The sequence below is a fragment of the Abramis brama genome, assembly GCF_963993115.1.
Source record: "Abramis brama genome assembly, chromosome: 16".
NCBI classification, from domain to species: domain Eukaryota; kingdom Metazoa; phylum Chordata; class Actinopteri; order Cypriniformes; family Leuciscidae; genus Abramis; species Abramis brama.
The window spans coordinates 35,073,637-35,094,788 of NC_139978.1; the positions used below are offsets into that span (position 1 = coordinate 35,073,637).

The 21,152-nt window shown below is 42.1% G+C and overlaps 2 protein-coding genes across 2 annotated transcripts; both read left to right on the plus strand.

The window, feature by feature from the left end:
- Positions 1-672: 672 nt before the first annotated feature.
- On the plus strand, positions 673-13,219 carry LOC311065775 (uncharacterized protein). The gene is made up of 3 exons (XM_084086519.1): positions 673-1,185; positions 1,330-1,439; positions 13,069-13,219. The coding sequence occupies exons 1-3, from the start codon at positions 878-880 to the stop codon at positions 13,167-13,169; spliced, it is 519 nt and encodes a 172-aa protein (XP_083942645.1). The 5' UTR covers positions 673-877; the 3' UTR covers positions 13,170-13,219.
- Positions 8,330-10,526, plus strand: LOC311065774 (uncharacterized protein). Its single transcript, XM_084086518.1, has 2 exons — positions 8,330-9,256; positions 9,455-10,526. The coding sequence occupies exons 1-2, from the start codon at positions 9,190-9,192 to the stop codon at positions 10,252-10,254; spliced, it is 867 nt and encodes a 288-aa protein (XP_083942644.1). The 5' UTR covers positions 8,330-9,189; the 3' UTR covers positions 10,255-10,526.
- Positions 13,220-21,152: the final 7,933 nt, after the last annotated feature.

Consider the following 21,152-nt stretch of genomic DNA (forward strand, 5'->3'; position numbering starts at 1 on the left):
ATAAGATAAATATTATTTTAAATAATTATTATTTGTTAAAATAATTATTACGGACCAATTACTGACAGCTCTCCACCTATTTGTAAAACTATTCCTGCAAATATCCATTCTTCTTCTTATAGCTAGTGTGTGTATTTAATGTGAGGCATCATCAGTCTAATTTAAAGGGAAATTCCACCGTTTAGAGCACTCTTTAACATGTGAATGCTCTTTGGAAAGTGATTGATGTGGGTAATAAGTTAGACAAATAAACATAATATTCACCTTTGTTTCATGTGGTATGTAATCATTCAATGCAACCCAAAAAATGAGTGTAAACACATATGAAATATGCTCTTGGAACGGATGACATGGACTAAAAACTGGTTTATTGTACACAAATAAAGACTGCTCCATACATCAGACTGACACACTGTCTTGCAATTATTAGATAAAAATAGCTTATAGTGCATTACAGTTAATATTTGTACATATTAGAATGATTTCTGAAGGATCATGTGACACTGAAGACTGGAGTAATGATGCTGACAATTCAGCTTTGATCACAGGAATAAATTTATTTAAATATATTCACATAGAAAAGACATTTTACATTTTTGTAATTAATAATTTATGTACAATTAAATGTATTAAAAGTATTAACAATGTAACAATATTACTGTTTTACTCTATTTATGATTGAATAAATGCCTTGCTGTGCATATGACATCTTTCAAAAACATTAAAAAAATCGTAATTATTCTAAACCTTTGACGTATATATGGTAAATTCAGTATAATTACATTTTTCCCCAGTATAGATGACAGACAGACAGACAGACAAATAGATAGACAGATGATAGATAGACTCTCAGACTCAGTATCAGTGAACGTTCACTATGGTTCTCTCTCTGACTGTGCTTTATTTCTCTTTAGGACTCACGGCAGCGGATCCTCCATCCGAGCTGAGACACGGCGGCTGTATTAAAGTGAATGAGTGTAAATGTCTGATGCGGGACGGATCCGGGCTCATTGATCTGGGCTCGGTGGCGGATGAGGACGGGTTCATCCAGCGACTGAAACCCCTGCCATCAGCGCCTCAAACCCCAGATGTGCTGCTGTCCTTCAGCCCGTGTCTGGCCTTCTCCGAGCCCGAGCGCTCCACCGACACCGACTGCACCGGCGTGGCTGTGTGTGTCAGCAGACGGTGAGGAGATCACACAAAACTGTTAGGATGCATGGAGACAAGCTTTAGAATATTTCATTGTCAACTCATTGCCAGTCTTTATCTGTAGATGTTGAGACGTGACGTAATGTTATGTGAAGTGAAACTCATGAGAGCTGTTTTTAGGGTTCATCAGGACAACAGGTTCGACACTCAATACTTCAACTACGGCAAACACAAGGGCAATACATTCAGCTATAACGACTCAGAGAAGACGCTCTCGGTGTCTTATTCCAGTAAGTTACTGCATCAAGACGCCTTTAATTCAGCAGGCATTTATCTGTCTGTCTGTCTGTCTATCTATCTATCCATCTATCTATCTATCTATCAGTATGGAAGAAAAATAATGTCAAATGTTTTTGAAATAAAAAGCCTGTTGAATTGCACTACTTGAAAAAAAAAATAGGCCTTTCATTAACCATGCTTGCATTTTAATGCATTGTATTTTTAGGGCTTGCATTTTTATGGGCTGAAATTCAACATGGTTGAATATTTAAGCTGTGAATATTTCAATTAAAAACATTTCAAACACATTTTTATTATTAAAAATTCAATAATCCATATTCACCTTTCATATTTCACTTCCAAAATATTCAAACTGTTTAAAAATACAACCTATAATATTCAACAGGCATTTTTCGGTCCATTGTATTTCTCTTTGCAAATTCGCTTCCACAAATTCAGTGGTTAAAATTCGACAGTAAATTCAACATTGACATCCAGGAACTGCAGGAAAAGCAGTAGATTGCCGAGCATACTCTCCATCTGCTGTTAATCGACCTCACCAGCAGGTGGTGCAAAAGCGTGTGTTGTTGACGAAGACCAGCAACAGTTAAAACAAGCCATTCATTCATAAAACTCATTTACAGCAATGTAAGTGTATTTGTGATTATTATAAGGCGGTTTTATGTTAAATTCAGTGTCTTCACGGTTACTTTTCCTGTGTAGCCTACATGCATCTTTCTCTACCGTGAACAAGATTATAATGTTCCCCGATGCGGATATACAGATCCAATGTTACATTTTTTAGGTTGATATATATTTCTCTTGGTTGTTTAGTTGCCTTAACTTTATATTGTGGCGATGTGCTGCATGCAGTCTATTAGGGTTTCCCTCAATACTTCAGGATTCCCCTGCTGGACATACAAAACGCTTAACAGCTAATATAACTAATACAGTGATATTAAAAACCAAACGCAAGTCCAGCTCCAGATGGACTCAAAATAACGCGCAAAGTTTAATGCTGAGCGTTTCCCAGTGATAGACTGGCATAAAGCTGGCTTGACGTTGGACATTCGCACATTTAGAGACCGTCTCTAAAGTGTATACGACTTTGGTATACACTTTTCTAATTTCAATAGCATTTGAATAGAACGACTTACAGTCATAAAACCAACTGTAAAGTGTTTATTTAGTGTCAGGCATACTGCGCACCCTTTGGATTTTTGATTCAAATAAATTAAAGTTTGCTATTGAAGTTAGAAATGTGTATAATGTTGTATGCAACTTTGGAGACAGTCCTTAAATGTGCAAATGTCCAATGTCAAGCCAATTTTACATTTATTAGGCTACATTTAGTCATTTAGCAGACGCTTTTATCCAAAGCGATTTACAGTTCAACTAACAATAGGAGGACAACAATATGCAGTGGCGGAGCCAGAGGGGGGTCCGGGGTGGCACTGGACACCCCTGACATGCGATTGGCCACCCCGGGTGCCACCCCAAAATTTTATTTGCTACTGGCAGTTGCTAATGCTGATTTAAAAAAAAAAAAAATTACGTTCGCCGGCAGCGCGGCGCGCGCGCAGTTTTCAAACGGACGAGCAGAGGACGAGAGATGGTTGCAAGATACAGAACTTCACCGAATAAGAAAACATCATATTTGAAGTAAGTTTTTAAGGTTTAGCATCAGGGTGGTTTGCTCCGAATAGCCTACATTAGGCCTAATACACGCATATGCAGTACCTTGCCGTTACAGTATACAAATGTTCTAGCTAATGTGAGGATAGGAGATCAAAACGCAGGCAAAGAAAAGCAGAAACAAGTGATATCATAATGCGATCACTATAGGACTATGAAGCTTTATGGGTGTAGGGTGTTGATGGACTTGATCTACTGTGTTTTGATCATCATTATGAATCTGATCTAGATGTAGTCTTTGATAAAAATGCGATTTTCTCAGCTTTTTGCTCATGTTGCTTTTTATGAAACTTGCCAACATTCAAGTGTTGATAAAAAAAGATGCACAAAGCTAGAATAAAACAATTTTTTGTCTGTTCATTCTTTTGGTATGTTCAGATATTCATACAACAAAATATTCTGGGGTGCCATGAAATTGTGAAAATTACCAAAAACACCATTTTTTTTATAGGCTACTGCGAGAAAGAGTTAAGATAAAAATGTTGGTAATTGGATGATGATTAGAATATAAATATGATTGGAATCATATTTTAAATTTGTCATATTTTTGAACAGGGTCAATTAAACATGAAAAGAAAGGGAGAGATATCAGAGTACTTTTTAAATAAGCACAAACATAGTCACAAAAATAACATTTTATGAAAAAAGGTTGAACAAATTGCAACAGAAGCAAACTCAAATAATTTTGTATCCTCAATATGTCCTGAGTAAGGAAAAAAAGTCTAGAAGAATCCCATTAGGGGAAAGTTTCGAAAACTGTTTCTGGGGATTCACTTTTTATTTTACCTTTTGTCCTTTGCATTCTCCTTACCATTGTCTCCTGTTCTTCCCTCAGACTCGTCCCCCAGAAACAGTCCCAGTCCCAAACCCAATCTCTTGCTTCTGTTGAGTTTGCTTCTGTTGCAATTTGTTCAAGGTTGACCCCCATTTTGGCTTAAAATGACTAACAGGCAGATCAGGTGCAAACAGACCCCAGCCCTTGCATCACCACTGGCTAGTCAGAGTCAGTGTGGTCAGACTTCAGGACCAGCAACAGGTCAGAGCATCTACCAGAGTCAGGCAGTCAATCACATACCCAATTCAGGAATTTAAGTTGAGATGATTTTGCCAGATTAAAAGGATAGTTCACCCAAAAATGAACACAAAAAAATAATTATAATTAGAAAGAATAATTATAAATTATTATAAAGAAAGAATTATGTTGTATTAAATCTTCCTAGGATAAGATTTTATATTGATGGGCAATACAATTGTTTAAATTTTTCAAGTACAATTAAAAAAACAGTTTTTTTTGGTTGTAAATGTGAGTTTTTTTGTAAATAAACGCAGCAGTACATAACAGACACATGCTACGGTATCTTATCTCCTTGGTGCTTAAGCTTTGTTTTCTGCAAATATTTTGGATGTTCAACACTTATAGACACAAACAGAGTGACCCAATTCCTTCCATAAGCTTTTCCACTGTGTGTGTGTGTGTACTGTGTACCCCCGAAAGTAGCAGTGGCCACCCCCTGGCCACCCCATGTATAAAACTCTAGTTCCGCCACTGACAATATGCAAGTGCTATGATGACTCTTCCCAGTTTAAACTAATGCAATACACGTAGGCATAGCCTACTATACTATAGAGAGAGAGAGAGAGAGCGGAGAAAAGAAACTGTTAGTATTAATTGATCAAGTGTTGATTTTGTGCCAGTATATCACGAAACGCTCTGCATGAAACTGCGCGTTAAGTTCATATTCTGAGTCTGAAAATGTTTTTAATTGAAATATTCAAAGCTTAAATATTCAACCATGTTGAATTTCAGCCCATTAAAATGCAAGCCCTAAAAATACAATGCATTAAAATGCAAGCATGGTTAATGTAATGCCTATTTTTTTCAAGTAGTGCAATTCAACAGGCTTTTTATTTCAAAAACATTTGACATTATTTTTCTTCCATATATCTGTGTCTGTCAAGTCAAGTCAAGTCATCCTCATTTATATAGCGCTTTTAACAATGTAGATTGTTTAAAAGCAGCTTTACAGAGATATGCATATAATTTATGGTAACAGAGATTGTTTTGGCTTTATAGCGGTTCTTTAATAAAGTTATTTTCCAGCTAAAGTTAGTTTTGATTGATTCGCTTCCGTCGCAACAATAATTTGTTATTAAATTAGGGGCCACTAAGATGACACCATTTTCTCTACATAAAATTTAAACGTGAAACCTGTGAGAAACGCTGATGGCGTTCACATGTGCATTAAGAATTGGTTCTATAGTTATGTGCGTTTGAATATATGTGAGCAGGTTTGGAATTCCCTACAAACCAAGCCTAAACAAAGTACTGGATTTTCCTTATAAATTTTGATACAGAATTTTATTTTGTCACTTCGGGGTAGGGACGCGAAACGAATTTTCCCGACAACGCTTTATCTGTAGAGTGGTAAAGGGATCCTCCATAGGGAGAGACTAGTTGGCACTTCAGCACTGCATTGTCATCGGGTCCAGGCGAAGGTCCTTCGTCAGATCTGGATACGGTCCGGATCCGGCAGGCTGCGGGAAAACCTTGGAATAAACAAAGACACTAAAATTAGCGTAGATGCCATTCTTCTTATGATATAACGAGTACATCAGGATTTATGATGACCACCGATGGGTGGTCTCCTTGGCTCCTCCCTCCGTCGTCTCCACCCTGGTCCTTCTCCGCCGCGAGGACGCGCCTCCCGGGAGGGGGGAGTATTGTCAGGATTGTGTTCTGTTTCCACCATGTTTGTCTTCATCATCACTGTCTTCACCTGTGTTCTGTCATCATCATCATTAGTTCAGTTCTATCACCTGTGCATTGTTAATTAGTTTATTACCATCATCACCTTCACCTGTTGTCTTCATTATAATCTGTGTATTTTAGTACAAGAGGCACGGCAAGAGCGCGCAAGTGTTTTCTCTAGAATACTCTGTTCTCCTGTTATTTCAGTGCTGTATTTTAGTCAAGGTAAGCCTATCTTCGATTCTCTTCTTATTTTAGTTAGACACGTTACCACATTAAACAACAGCCGCGAGTGAAAATTATTATTATTATTACTATTGCAGTCTAATTTGCACTTAAGCATTTGCTCCTAGCAGTTTCGATTCGGCACATTTTCGCGTTATTGACTTAATTGCCCGACCGAAACAGCTGTACTCACTCAAGCGGTGAAAGCATTATCTGTATATCTGTGTAATTTGCGCGCTGTCGCGGAAGGGTCAGCGGAAGCGTTCAGCTCTCGTGTTCAGCCTCCTCGTGTGAAGACCGACTCGGGTAAAGACCAGCGACTCTACCTGCGCGACTCCACCGAGCAAGGACACCAGGAAGGCACTTAAGTATCTCCTCTTCCCCTTTTTCTTCCCTCTTCTTATCTTATTGTTCACCTTAATCAACATGTGCTTTCAATACATTCCTGTTATCTCTCGGCAACGCCCTTTCATCACGCGCAAAAGGCAGCGCAATACTGCCAATCTGCGTCCCATTCTCTCATCCTCACACACTCCTCTCTCTCTTTCCGTGGGTCTATGGAATTGTCAGTCAGCAGTCAATAAAGCTGACTTCATTCCAGCCTTTGCATCTCATTCTACTCTTAGTATCTTGGGCTTGACTGAGACCTGGATTCGTCCAGAAGACTCAGCAACCCCCGCTGCTCTCTCTAGCAATTTCTCCTTCTCTCACTCCCCTCGCCAGTCTGGGAGAGGTGGGGGTACAGGGCTTCTCGTTTCTAACAATTGCAAATACTCCACGCTCTCTTCTCTACGCAACAACAACTCATTTGAATATCATGCTATTACACTTACAACTCCCATTAAGATCCATATTGTAGTCATTTATCGCCCCCCAGGTCAGCTGGGTAACTTTGTAGATGAGCTGGATGTGCTGCTGTCCACTTTCCCTGAGGACGGCACCCCACTTCTAGTCTTCGGTGACTTCAACATTCATCTCGAAAAGCCGCATGCAACAGACTTCACCTCTCTCCTAGCCTCTTTCGATCTCAAACGACTCATCACCACAGGTACTCACAAATCAGGCAACCAACTGGACCTGGTTTACACACGCAACTGCACCACAGAGAACATTTTGGTGAGACCTCTCCATGTTTCAGATCATTTCCTCATTACTTTCAGTTTACAACTCTCTACCCCTGCACCACCAACCCCACCACCAGTCACTTTCAGGCGAAACCTGCGCTCACTTTCTCCCGCCCTTCTTTCCTCTGCTGTGTCATCTTCTCTTCCACCACCCTCACAATTCTCATCTCTGGATGTGAATACCGCAACGGACACCTTATGCTCCACTCTAACCTCTTCTCTAGACATCATCTGCCCTCTCTCCTCCAGGCCGGCACGCGCTACTCCCTCTAACCCCTGGTTATCTGAGGTTCTTCGGGAACACCGGACCGAACTCAGGGCAGCGGAGAGGAAATGGCACAAATCAAAAGACGCATCTGACCTGAGTATGTATAAATCTCTCCTCTCTTCCTTTTCTGTTGATGTTCATGCTGCAAAATCTTCATACTTCCACAACAAGATCAACAGCTCCTCCAACACACGATCACTCTTTAAGACATTCAACTCTCTCCTCTGTCCACCTCCACCACCACCCGCCTCCTCCTTAACTGCTGACGATTTTGCGAACTTCTTCACCAACAAAACAACATCTATCAGCAGTCAGTTCTCAGCTCCACACACACAGGAACCCAGACCAACCCCTTCCACAGCCAATATCCCTCTGTCCTCCTTTTCTTCGCTAACCGAGGAAGAAGTATCTACACTTCTCCTCTCCAGTCACCCTACCACCTGCCCTCTTGACCCCATCCCCTCACACCTTCTACAAGCCATCTCTCCCACACTTCTACCATCACTCACACACATCATCAACTCATCCCTCCATACTGGCACTTTCCCTACAGCATTCAAGCAGGCTCGGGTTACTCCACTGCTTAAAAAACCTACGCTAAACACATCATTTGTAGAGAATTACAGACCTATCTCTCTCCTACCATTCATTGCGAAGACACTTGAAAGAGCTGTTTTCAACCAAGTAACATCCTTCTTGTCTCTAAACAACCAGCTGGATGTCAACCAATCTGGCTTCAAGAAAGGGCATTCAACTGAGACTGCATTACTGTCAGTCACAGAAGCCCTACGGATCGCAAAAGCTGCTTCCAAATCTTCAGTTCTCATTCTCCTGGATCTGTCTGCTGCCTTCGACACTGTGAATCATCAGGAGCCGGTTGCACCAACAGGGCTTACGTCTGGTCTTAAGGTAAGTAGGTCTTAACTCAGCATTCTAAGTCCGACCTAAAAGTTACGACAGTTGCACCATCCAGGCTTAAATCCTCTTCTCACTAAGACCGGACGTAAATCTTACGCCTAGTCAGTAGCAGGCGTAAATTCAAAATCTAGGCATATAATAGTGTTAATAGCCGTTATCCGACAGATAGTGTTTCTATAGTAACCACTTGATAACTCAGCAGTAAAGACATAGCGGGCTTTTAGACGGGAGAGAGTTTTTTTTTTTTTTTCGTTTTTTTTTATTATTATTAAACAAAAAGCACAAGGGATACATGTATCAATCACAAAAAAATAGACGGGAGAGAGTTATTAGGGACAGAAGCAATCCATTGGACATTTACATTGTTACAATGAGGTTTCGATTCTGTCAGAGAGATAAACGGTTACAGTTTGTGTCGAACCACAACGCAGCATTGACACCAGCAGTACAGCTGTTAATAGCGCTTTATTATGCAAATGGTGCGTTTCAAAACACTGTTGGAGACATGATTAATGTCCACAAATCCACCGCGTGTCGATTGATACGGCTGCAAGTTAACAAAACAGCGGAAGATAGTTTACAGCGTAACCTAGCAACGCACGTTCCGTGGTCATTCACATGAACGCGCAACGCTAAGACCAGGCGTAGTTAAGCCTAGGCTTAAGTTTGGTTGGTGCAACTGACGTTAAGTCAACTCTAAAGACTGGTCTTAACTAAGACCTACTTAGCAGTTAGGACCAGGCTTAGTAAAGCCCTGTTGGTGCAACTGGCTCCAGATCCTTATGTCCAGCCTCTCATCACTGGGCATCACAGGAACTTCACTCCACTGGTTTGAGTCCTATCTCACAGGTAGGTCCTTCAAGGTCGCATGGAGAGGCGAGGTATCCAGAGCACATCAACTGACCACAGGGGTTCCCCAGGGTTCAGTTCTTGGTCCCCTCCTCTTCTCCATCTACACTACATCACTGGGACACATCATACAGGCACACGGTTTTTCCTACCACTGCTATGCTGATGACACGCAGCTCTTCCTCTCATTCCAACCAGATGATCCCACAGTAGCTGCACGGGTCTCAAGCTGTCTGGCGGACATCTCCACATGGATGAAGGAACATCACCTGCAGCTCAACCTGGCAAAGACTGAGCTTCTCGTCCTCCCTGCCAATCCGTCTCTACAGCACGACTTCACCATCCGGCTAGAGTCATCATCAATCACCCCATCAAGGTCGGTCAGAAATCTTGGAGTAACGTTTGATGACCAGCTGACCTTCACAGATCACATTTCAAAGACAGCTCGATCATGCAGGTTTGCACTGCACAACATCAGGAAGATCAGGCCTTTCCTAACTGAGCATGCAACACAACTTCTCGTCCAGGCCCTGGTCATTTCTAGGCTTGACTACTGTAATGCTCTTCTGGCCGGACTTCCAGCATGTGCAACCAAACCCCTACAGATGATCCAGAATGCTGCAGCTCGTCTTGTCTTCAACGAGCCCAAGAGGGCCCACGTCACTCCTCTGTTCATCTCTCTGCACTGGCTACCTCTCGCTGCTCGCATCAAGTTCAAGGCATTGACGCTTGCTTACAGATCTATCACAGGCTCAGCTCCCTCCTACTTTCACTCACTCCTACGAGTCTACATCCCTACCAGAAGCCTACGATCGGTCAACGAGCGACGTCTCGTGGTTCCATCACAGAAAGCCACAAAATCACTTTCCAGAACATTCTCATTCACAGTTCCATGCTGGTGGAACGCTCTCCCCACCCTCATCCGGAATGCAGAATCCCTGACAACATTCAAAAGACAGCTGAAAACCCATCTCTTCCGTGAGCACTTAACCTCATAAAAAAAAATATAAAAAAAATTCCTTTCCCTTTGAAACATCACTTATCAGGCTTATGCTACTCTGAATAATGCCTGAACTTCGTATTTTGAGCACTTCTTGCATTGTTGTTGTTTTTGCCTCTTCATGATGACTCGCTTAATTTAGTCCTAATTTGTAAGTCGCTTTGGATAAAAGCGTCTGCTAAATGACTAAATGTAAATGTAAATATTGGATCCATAGATATAAACAAACTGCTTCGGTGTGTCGCATAGACGTCATCATCGTCTTGCTGCTCCCTCCCCGTTCTGTGATTGGTTCCCTTTTTGAGGGGAAAATCTGGTCCATGGTATCCAGGCTGCCTAGCAGCGTGAATAAAATTGTGCTGCGCTCAAGGCAGCATGGGGAAACCCAGGCTAGCTGACTTCAGTAAACCTCAGATACTGAATTTGGGGGTTTCATTAGTTGTCAGTTATAATCATCAAAATTAAAAGAAATAAACACTTGAAATATATCAGTCTGTGTGTAATGAATGAATACATTATACAAGTTTCACTTTTTGAATGGAATTACTGAAATAAATCAACTTTTTCATGATATTCTAATTATATGACCAGCACCTGTATGATTTCAAACAATATTATGAAAAACATCACCAACCATTACCTGTCTGCACAAACATTGATAATAACTGATAACAGCATAAGCAAAGAACAGCAAAAAAGCATAAGCAAAGATCAGCGGGCCCTTTGAACCAACAAACTGTCACGGTTCATGAATTCACTGTTTCCTTCTTGTCTCGTGTACTTGTTGTTATGTGGGTGTGGGTGTGTGCGAGTGGGCGTTACCTCTCAACTCAAGGGTATCAGCGATCCAGCTGATCTCACTCTCCTCACCAGGCAGCTGCAGTCAATTCAATCACCTTTAAATACTCATCGCACTTGTCTCTCTTTGTCAGATCGTTGTTTGATGTCTCCAGTGTGTGTGTATCCAGTCCCAGTCGGAGTTTCAGTTCGTGTCTTCGTTTCCTGTTCCATGTCCTACTGGTTTTCATTCGTCACCTGGATTTCTTCACTGTTTCATCATCACGTCACCTCATCACCGGATTGCTGACCATCTTGTCCCTGCGTCACCAGCCTGCCAGAGGATCTGTACTTTCACTTTACTACAAATAAAGAGTTTTACTTGCATCCTTGCTTCCGTTTCATTGATCGCGACACAAACACACTCCATTCAGAACCATGGATAGCAACACGGCCTAATGCCAGGTACCAAAAAGATGAAACTGAGCACCATTTCTAGAAGGTTTGCAGTATAAATGTGCATTTCTCTTAAAACAATGCACAACCACAACAATTTAAAACCTGCACAGCACAAGCTATAAATACAGCACTTTCTTACCCTTTTAGAAGTGCTTTCGTCTGGTCTTCTTTGAAGAAAAGGCCCCAATTATGTCCTTAAAATCCAAATCACGAAGGATGTCATGCTCAATAGACATCAGTGTGAGATGACTGACTCGGGTCTTGCTGCATGCTTGATCGCAGTCTATTTTTCACCAAGCCCAGTTTGGAGAAGGACCTTTCTCCACTCGCGTTGGTCACTGGCATAGTCAGGAATAGCCGTAGAGCTATGTCTGTGTTTGGAAACACTGTATGGAGTTTTCTTCTTCTTAAAAATTTCAGTAACTCCACTGCTCACATTTTCATCCTGTACAAATTCTCTGAACTGTACCACCTCCTCCACAAAGTCCTCTTCCAAGTCACTGTTGTATTTCCTCTGCAGGCTCAATGCTGCTGAGCGGAGGTCTTGGGGGGAAATCAAGTGCAACTTATTTAAAAACCCGAAGTTTTTACACAATTCTTTGTATGACTGGTACCTTCTGTCCAGTTCTGACACTAAACGGTCAATGATATAGATATACACAGATGTACAGAAGCATTTGCGGCCTGATAGCTCGTCTCTTTCTTTTTTTCTTTCGCTGGGTGTCTGCTTTGTACTCATGAGACACAATGGGGGACATTCCTTGCAGCTGTCTCAAAGCTATCAAACTGATCCCGGAGGCCTGCTACATATTCACGCAATGACCGAACCAGATCCACAGCATTGCACAGATCCAATTCCACCACTTGTACTCACACCCTGGAAACGCTGAAGGATGGCATTTTGCCTCCACATGTTGCACATTAGTGCAATTTCCAGTTTGTTCATCTTTTTGTGCAGTGCCCTAGCCTCCTCTTGTGCTCAAATTCTGGTGCTCATCATCATCAGCAATGTTGAGTAATGACTGCTGGATCCCTGCATAGTTCTGACATAGGGCTTTGGTTGCGACAGCGTGTGCTGACCATCTTGTGTCAGAAAGCGATTTCAAAGTCTCTATTCTTTTATTATCATTGGGCTGCAACCCTGCCCTGATCATCTGCCAGCGTGAAGTGGTCTTTGATGAAAAGTTGAACAAAGCTTGTACAAAACTGAAAAACTGAAAGTCTCCTCACAGCAGTTTACACTGTTGACCCCCACCAGGTTTAGGGTATGTGCTGCACAGGGTACCCACTGTACCAATGAGCTGATCTGCTTGATGCGGGCCTGCACACCTTTGTAGGCTCCTGACATATTATTAGCATTGTGTCACGGTTGATGAATTCATTGACTCTTCCTTGCGCTGTGTTTATGCGTGTGTGTGGGCGTGGTCGCTGATGATCCTCCGGGAGAATCAGCGCCAGCTGATTCGAATTACTAGTGCCTATTTATACTCACCTCTTGCGTCTTGTGTTTGTCAGATCGTTGTTTGTGGATGTTTCCCTGTGCCGTTCAGTTCATCCTTGTGTTTCCGTGCTTCAGTTCCTGTCTTCATGTGGGGAGTTATCTGTAGCAGTTCCAGTCGTCGATCCTGCATCTTCACTTCGGGGTCTGCACTTCACTCATCTGACTTCACGCACTGACCAAGTTGCCTTCTGCAAACCTGCGCTGCCAACCGCCTGTGCCGTGATCTGCATCCTTTCTCGGAGACTGTTCCAGTAATCTTCAAATTACCATTGTGACATTTCCTGTGATCTTTATGCGAGCTCTGAGTTTGTTTGTGTTTTGAGTCTGGTTTCTGTTTGCACATTAAAGAACCAGTTAACTTGCTTTTGCCTCCGCTGTTCTCTTTCCCGTGATACATTGTCATAACATTGTCCTCTACAGTTATTAATGTCAATGCCCATCTCCTCTAAAACACTAATAACTGAGTTGAACAGTGCTTCTCCTGTGTGGCTTTCAATAGGGAGGAACTTTACAAAGCGCTCCTCTATACAGCCCTCTGGTGATACGTACCGCAGGATGAAAGTGAGCTTGTCACGATCCACACACAAGGATCAGGCCGCCCGAAGTGGCCGCCCGAAGTGTCGTCTCCGCCCTGGCCGCCCGATGGACTGTCTGCTCCGCCCTGGCCGCCTGATCGGCAGACGTGACCTGAACAGTCTCTGTATCGGCAGACGTGACCTGAACAGTCTCTGTATCGGCAGACGTGTGTCTCCTCCATGCATGCAGTACAGCCAGTGCATAAAAAAGGAAAACAGCCCTCTTGGCTGTGGCAGGACTGATGGTGGGCAGCCCCGGGTCAACCTCCTGGACGACAGTGGGCTGTTCGGGGACGGACTCCGGGACGACACCGGGCTGTTCGGGGATGACCTCCGGGATGACAGCGGGCTGCTTGGGAACGGCCTCCGGGATGATCTCTGGGTTAGGAGCCACTGGACAAGTCGTTGAGGGGTTTCTCCTCCTCCTCCGTCTCCAGACCACCGGAACTGGGACCACCGGAACTGGGACCACCAGACTCGGGACCACCGGAACAGGGACCACCGGAACCGGCGGTGAAGTACGCTCGGGGCTGAACCTCACCGGCCCATGGTCAGAGAATGACCGAACTGGAGACTGCTGTCGGTGCTCACCTCTAGTATCTCCTCCCCTACGTCCTCCACGAGTTACCCTAAACTTGACCAGACGGGTTCCCCTAAAAGTCTCTCTGTCCCATGTGGAAGGCTGCTCAGGGGACTTGACCGCCATGGCAGGCCTGACAAGGATTGTGGGGAATGCAGTTCATGAATGGGATGACACCGTGGAGACGAGGACCTCTAGTGGACACCAGTGATACACAAACAGACACTGTGACAGAGCTGGTCCACATGTGTGATATCTGATAGCGAAATCCTTCGCGAGTTTCACTCTGCTGATTACTTCCTCAAGCACTTTCTGTCCCATCAGCTGTATGAATTCCTCACACACATTCAGGGAGAGGTAGGATGAGGTTCCTCTGCCAGCGTTTCCGTATTTTTCAATATGAGCCTTTAAAAAAGGATTTTTTAGAATTGCCGTTGTCGGTGTCTCCAAACCTGTGGCTGTCACCCCTGAAAGCAAGTCCCCGTTCAGCCAAAAACTTCACAACAGTAACAACTCTCTGTAGAGCCAAGTAAAAGTTATAAAAAAAAAACAACTCTGTAGAACCTGTGTCCAGTATTCACATTCCTCATTGAACTGTTTTTTGAGTTCTGAGTCCACTGTCCCACTGTCAGCTTGATTGATGTAAGCGATCATGGCTTTTCTGTGAATTTCACAGCTTTCATGTTCTGCTATACAATCATTAGCATGTTTCCAGTCAGAATAACCCCCACACACAAATGCTGACTTTTCCTTGTTCTCGCCAAATATTTGCATGCAAAACAAAACACACTACCTGCTGATGGTGAATAACAGAGCCATTCTCTGGGCACACACTCTCAGTTAATGAGTTTGCATTTGAAATGCATTTTTGAGAAAAATCTTCTCTGATGTTTATATTGGCGTTCCGATGCCGACACGTCAGCATCTTTATTTTTACAGGACTCCGGTCCCATTTCCGCCCAATAAGCCCGCACTTTTCTGTCAATATTGTTTCCCCAGCGGCCCAGGTCACTGTTATAATATGGGTCATCTGACTCGTCTCCCCTTAAAGAGATACTTCAGGATTTAGCATTAAGCTTTGTATTATAGTTAGGGAAAGTTAGGATTTTTTTTTGCCAATCTGCAAAAAAAATTCTTACCAATAGCTTTTTTTACCATGTGTTCCTATAGGTGTCTAGTAACACCTCCCAATTTATCCATGGCTAAATCCTCGGGGAAACGCCTGGAGAGGCAATCAAAGTTGGGGTGCCCAGACGGCCTGGGTAAAAATAATGTTTGTTTTTTTTTCTTGTTTTTTTTCAATATTACCTTTTGAGATGTCTACTAGGGGTTTTTAGGGGTGCCGAATCTATCCCAGCCATTAGTTTTGAGTAAAAATGACTCCAAGTCCATACAAAAACCACATAAAAATGGTTTTATTGAACAATTACAAAACAAAATTTACTAAATCGGTTTAAGGCGAGACACTACAGGTGAATAGAGTCACATTTTTAAATAGCAGATATCACCATGAAACTTTCCCAGTTGATTAACTATATTACAGTTTTTCTCCATTGGTTTGGCTCATTTCTTGAAACAGAAATGACATTCTCAAAACAACATGGACAAACCTCCAAACCACTTGGCAATTGTTCACAACAGAATTGAATTTCTCATTCATTTCATCAAATTGCAAATGTCTAAGTACATGTCTCAATGTCTCAGTACATCTTTGCAAATGATTAAGTACAGGTAGCCTACATTTAGCACAATTTCCAAGTGAATAGATCTTGTTGATCTAAACTGATTGTTGATTCTCAGTCTAATGGTTGTTCGCGCCAAAACGTGTCAGCGTCATTTCATTGTATAAGTCATCACATGCACAATAGTCTGTTCAATTGTCAAAATTAGTCAAGAACATAATACCATGAATACCATATGTGTGTGTGTGTGTGTGTGTATATATTATATATATATATATATTATATATATATATATATATATATATATATATTATACCATATAATATTATTGGCCTATTGGCCACCAGGCCATGGTGGATGTCAGGCCAGCGAGGGGGCAATATAACTATGTGTGCTGCCATATCTGAGAATGGTGTGGCCACTCACATCCCCAGTCTTGGCCCATACAATACACAGAAGCTCCTCGTAGGGCTACCACAATATGTCATTGTATGGGACAATGTGAATTTCCACCGTGGCCCGCTCATCAGGGCCTGGTTCACTATTCATCCAAGGATGGTCATGGTGTTCCTACCACCTTACTCTCCTTTCCTCAATCCTATTGAGGAGTATTTCTCCGCTTGGAGGTGGAGAGTGTATGAGCATCGGGCTCAAGATCAGAGGTCCCTGCTCCATGCAATGGACGCTGCGTGTGAGGATATTACAGGAGATCAGTGTAGGGGATGGTTGTGACATGCACGCTGTTTCTTCCCTCGTTGCATCGCAAGGGAGAATATACGCTGTGATGTGGACGAGAATCTGTGGCCAGACAGACAGCAGCGTGTGGATGGCCAGGAGGGTGAGGATGGTGGCCAGGAGAGGGAAGGTGAGGACAGCAACCAGTGAAGAACTGTTAGTTGTGAAACTCCAGCTTTATTTACAGCACTGTAGGCTGCATATAATTTTCATCTCTTTAGTCTCTTTATACCGGACTATCATAAAATAAAGCAACTTTTTTTTCGGGAGCTTCCTCTGTTTCTCTGACTGAAAATATCTGTATGGGAGTCGAGAGAGTGCTAAAGCTCCTCAGGTCGTATTTTTGGTGGCATATATTTGTAGAAATTATCATTCTTTCTAAATGTGATGTAAATATGTCCTGTAACTACCAGATAAACAGAAACAGACGCGACTGAAGTAGTAAGTGTGTCCTCTTTCTTTTGTGAAATAGACCTAACGGTAATTTATTTCTGAGTGACTAATGTGCAGTTTTGACATAAATTAATTCATTATGATCAATGTATCACTTTTTATTGTAAACCTGTGGTAAAACATCGATGCTTGGTTTTTTAAATATTCAAGTAAACAACAAAAATGCCAGCAAACGGCCACTTTTATCATGTTGTTTTCAACGCTGTTTCCAGTGATTTCTGATTAGTTTTCTGATAAAACTTCCATTTGTTGGTGAAATGATGGGTTAGTGTGACGTTGTTCCAGAGAGGCGTGTTACGGGCGTGTTTTAGTGAAGCGCTGTGGAGCTTCTGGCCCAACAGTGGAAACGCAGGCCCAGTGCTATTAGCCCGGCACGGCCCGTTTAAAGCCCTGGCTCGCACTGGCCCGACAGTGGAAACGCGGCTATTGAACACATCCATGGCCCCCTCTGCTTTGTCAGTCTTGCAGAGCTTGGTGAGCAAAGTTGGTTTGCTAAACCCAGAATTGCTGATACGGTATCGCAGCCAGAGAAGCTGTGCAGGAAGATCAGGTATTTACGGTATCTCTCCAGGAGGGCCTTCCGGATCGTTCTGACATCGTAAGATCGTAATGATATTTGTCTTCTTTCAGACTTGCTGAAAAAACATGCTGCTCCGCGATCGCTGTCTGCTCCCTGTCATCACACACACTGTTAGGAAGCTCTCTCTCTCCTGTACAATGCTGTCGGATCCAAATATGGTCATTTCCTTTTTATCAGCAACCAATCGTGAAAGTAAAAGGGCTGAATGCACAATCTCATTGGCTGATGATAAATCTTTAAAGCCCGTTTTCTCAAAATGACTTTTCTCTCATACTCCAAGTCCGAAATCTCCACTTCAGTAGCACCTATATACACTAGTTATATTATGAAGACATATACAGAGGGATTTGTAAATATATTATTCCTAGTCTGATTTATATAACATTTTATTCCAAAAAACATGGCGAAAATCATTTTTTTAAGGCTATTGACAGTATTTTCGGATTTACAGGATAACAAAAGTAGATATCCATAAATCCCTCTGTAATTTTTTTCCCATCTAATATGTGAACACAATGATAAAATATTTTTTAACCTGGCTTTATCCAATACTCAGATTTCATTTTATTTTATATATGCAAATTAGCGCATATTTAATTAGATATTGCCTAATTTGCATATTTAAACATTAAATTACAGAAAACTTGTAATACATTTTTTTCTCATCTTAATATAGTTAATCAACTGGGAAAGTTTCATGGTGATATCTGCTATTTAAAAATTTTACTCTATTAACCTGTAGTGTCTCGCCTTAAACCGATTTAATAAGTTTTGTTTTGTAATTGTTCAATAAAACCATTTTTATGTGGTTTTTGTATGGACTTGGAGTCATTTTTACTCAAAACTAATGGCTGGGATAGATCTGGCACCCCTAAAAACCCCTAGTTAGACATCTCAAAAGGTAATATTGAAAAAAAAAAAAGAAAAAAAAATCATTATTTTTACCCAGGCCGTCTGGGCACCCCAACTTTGATTGCCTCTCCAGGCGTTTTCCCGAGGATTTGGCCGTGGATAAATTGGGAGGTGTTACTAGACACCTATAGGAACACATGGTAAAAAAAGCTATTGGTAAGAAAAAAATTTGCAGATTGGCAAAAAAAATTCCTAACTTTCCCTAACTATTAGTAGAAAACCTGTAGTATTTTCGAATTACCGTGCTTTCCACCCTCATATCCCCCTGAGAGGAGAGATTTATGTATTTTTTGTCTGGAAAAAATTCTCCGATGACGCAAAAATCGTCATTTTGCGTCATCGGAGGATTTTCTGGCCAGAGGCTAAAGACTACAGCCAGTAGAAGGAGCTGTTCCGCATGTTTTCAACCCGCCCATAGAGGGTGGGATCTCACTCACAGAATGTACACAGTGTCAGCCGTCTTTCTTTGGAAGCTAAGCTAGCAGGCTCTTGTTCTGTGAAGAAAGCTGAGTAGTAGGAGAAAGCTGAGTAGTAGGGGTTACCATCCTCCTTTTTCGGGATTCGGCTTTTGCTTTCTGCGGTCGCCATTCATTGTTTACATGCACACCTCTTGTTTCAATCTAACTGAAGAATTCATTCCGATTGGTGAATCTGAATGTAGTGTTTACATGAACGCTAAACAAGTGATCGGTTGATGTGCGTTTTAACATTGCTAAGAAAATTCCCGCACCTCCGTGAGAGATACGTCTCAGTAATGACGCCACCGGCCTCGCGCCGTTCTCCCGCGGCCGTCAGCCTCGTCCTGCTCGCCACAGTAAACATAATGAATGGCGACTGTAGAACGCAAAAGCCGAATCCCGGACATTTTGGGTGATCTCGAAATCCCAGGCAGACTCGTTACGGAGACGTATCCCAGAAGTATCCCTTTAACTGGTTTGCGGCCTGGTCCTCTCTCTGGGGCTCGTGTGCTCCCCCCTTCCTCCTCCCCTCCCCTCCATTGCTGCGGGTAGTCCCCTGCTGCTCTCCAGCTACATCCACCTGCGCGGCCTGCGCCTCCTCCGCTCCCTCTGGTGTGTGGGATAGAGATCTTGAGACTCACCTGTTCTAATTAACTGCGATACTCATCTTCAGTCTGTGTTCCTGTTTACCATCTGCCATCACCACTGATCTCCTTCATCCTCCGTTCACCAGCCTGGTCTTCCTCCATCTGCAAAAGACATTCTGTTAATTCTCCAGGTAAGTTCATTTATCAACTCATTACAACATCTGATGGTTCCGTGCTTCTGTTCCAAATAAAACTACTGTTTATTTTACTCCCCTGTCTGACTCATCTCTAAACCTGACACCTATAGGCTATATTTCAACTTTATGCAAATGAGAAGCCGCTTTCGCGAGTGACAACCAATAGGAAAGAAGCCTTTCAGTGGAGCTCAGCTCCCGTTACCGTCTGGAGTGCAGTGCAGGCAAGACAGAAGAGTTTGAGGGCGATTTCACTGTTTTATATGATTTGACTATCTGTAACTAACCACAAACATGGATATAATAAAACGATGCATGGAAAAGAAACTGTCGACAGTCTCAGTGAGTTTAATTCATACATTTATAGTTCAATTTATAGTTTAAAAACTAGTGTTGTAGTTTTATGACGCAAGCTTAGCACTGCTGCAGTTCATTTTACAGTTTCCCCTGCATAATGTTGACTATTAGGGAAGAGAAAATTGATTATTTGTCAAATTCGGATGACGTTTTAGTAATTTATGACAGTATGAGTGAGTTTAATTTGTAGATTGATCGATCGTTAATCTATTTAATTATTTAATCCACTGAACACTGCTGTGGTAATATAAAAACACTCTCCCAACAGCATATTAATTCGTAGTCAAATTAAAATAATATAGTTGTATCACTTGTGATGGTGTTTTGTATAGATGTGGCCAGACGAGCGGTCTAACATTAGAGCGACAGCACTACCAACGGCAACGCCCACAAGCGACTTCACAGTATAGAGCAGGGGTGCCCAATCTTGCTCCTGCCGATCGACTGTCCTGCACAGTTCATCTCCAACCCTAATCAAACACAAACGCCTTTAATTTTCAAGTGATCCTGAAGACCTTAATTGGTTGCTTCAGGTGTGTTTGATTAGGGTTGGAGATGAACTGTGATAAAAGTGTGATAAACTGTGTTTACACGCGATAAAAGGTATCTTTTCCATGTTAATCAGAGTTTTTGTCCTAACCAGGCGCGACGGCGACACGCAACGTTTCTAATTTAGAAACTGTTTCTATTTTTCTGCGACGTCGCGCTGGAATAACAAACACAAAGTGTGGCAATGATAATCTCAGGTACTGTTTATGTGCTTTATTTAATGTTAAAAGCATGTAATGTGACTTTGAATATCATTTAGTGCTCCAGCTTTGTAGCTGTGAAAGCAACAATGGATATAATTCACCTCAGATCTTGAAATTAAACAAATGGAAACAAGAACGTTAAAACTGTGAACAAACAAGTGTATTATTTGACAAAGATTGTTTTAGTAACTCAGTAGCCTATGTATTTTTTAAATGGTGTAATATTTGTGAATTTGATTATGTAGCTACTTATCCATTTTCTTGCGAGTGCCGTCACTTGCCGTGAGACTCCGC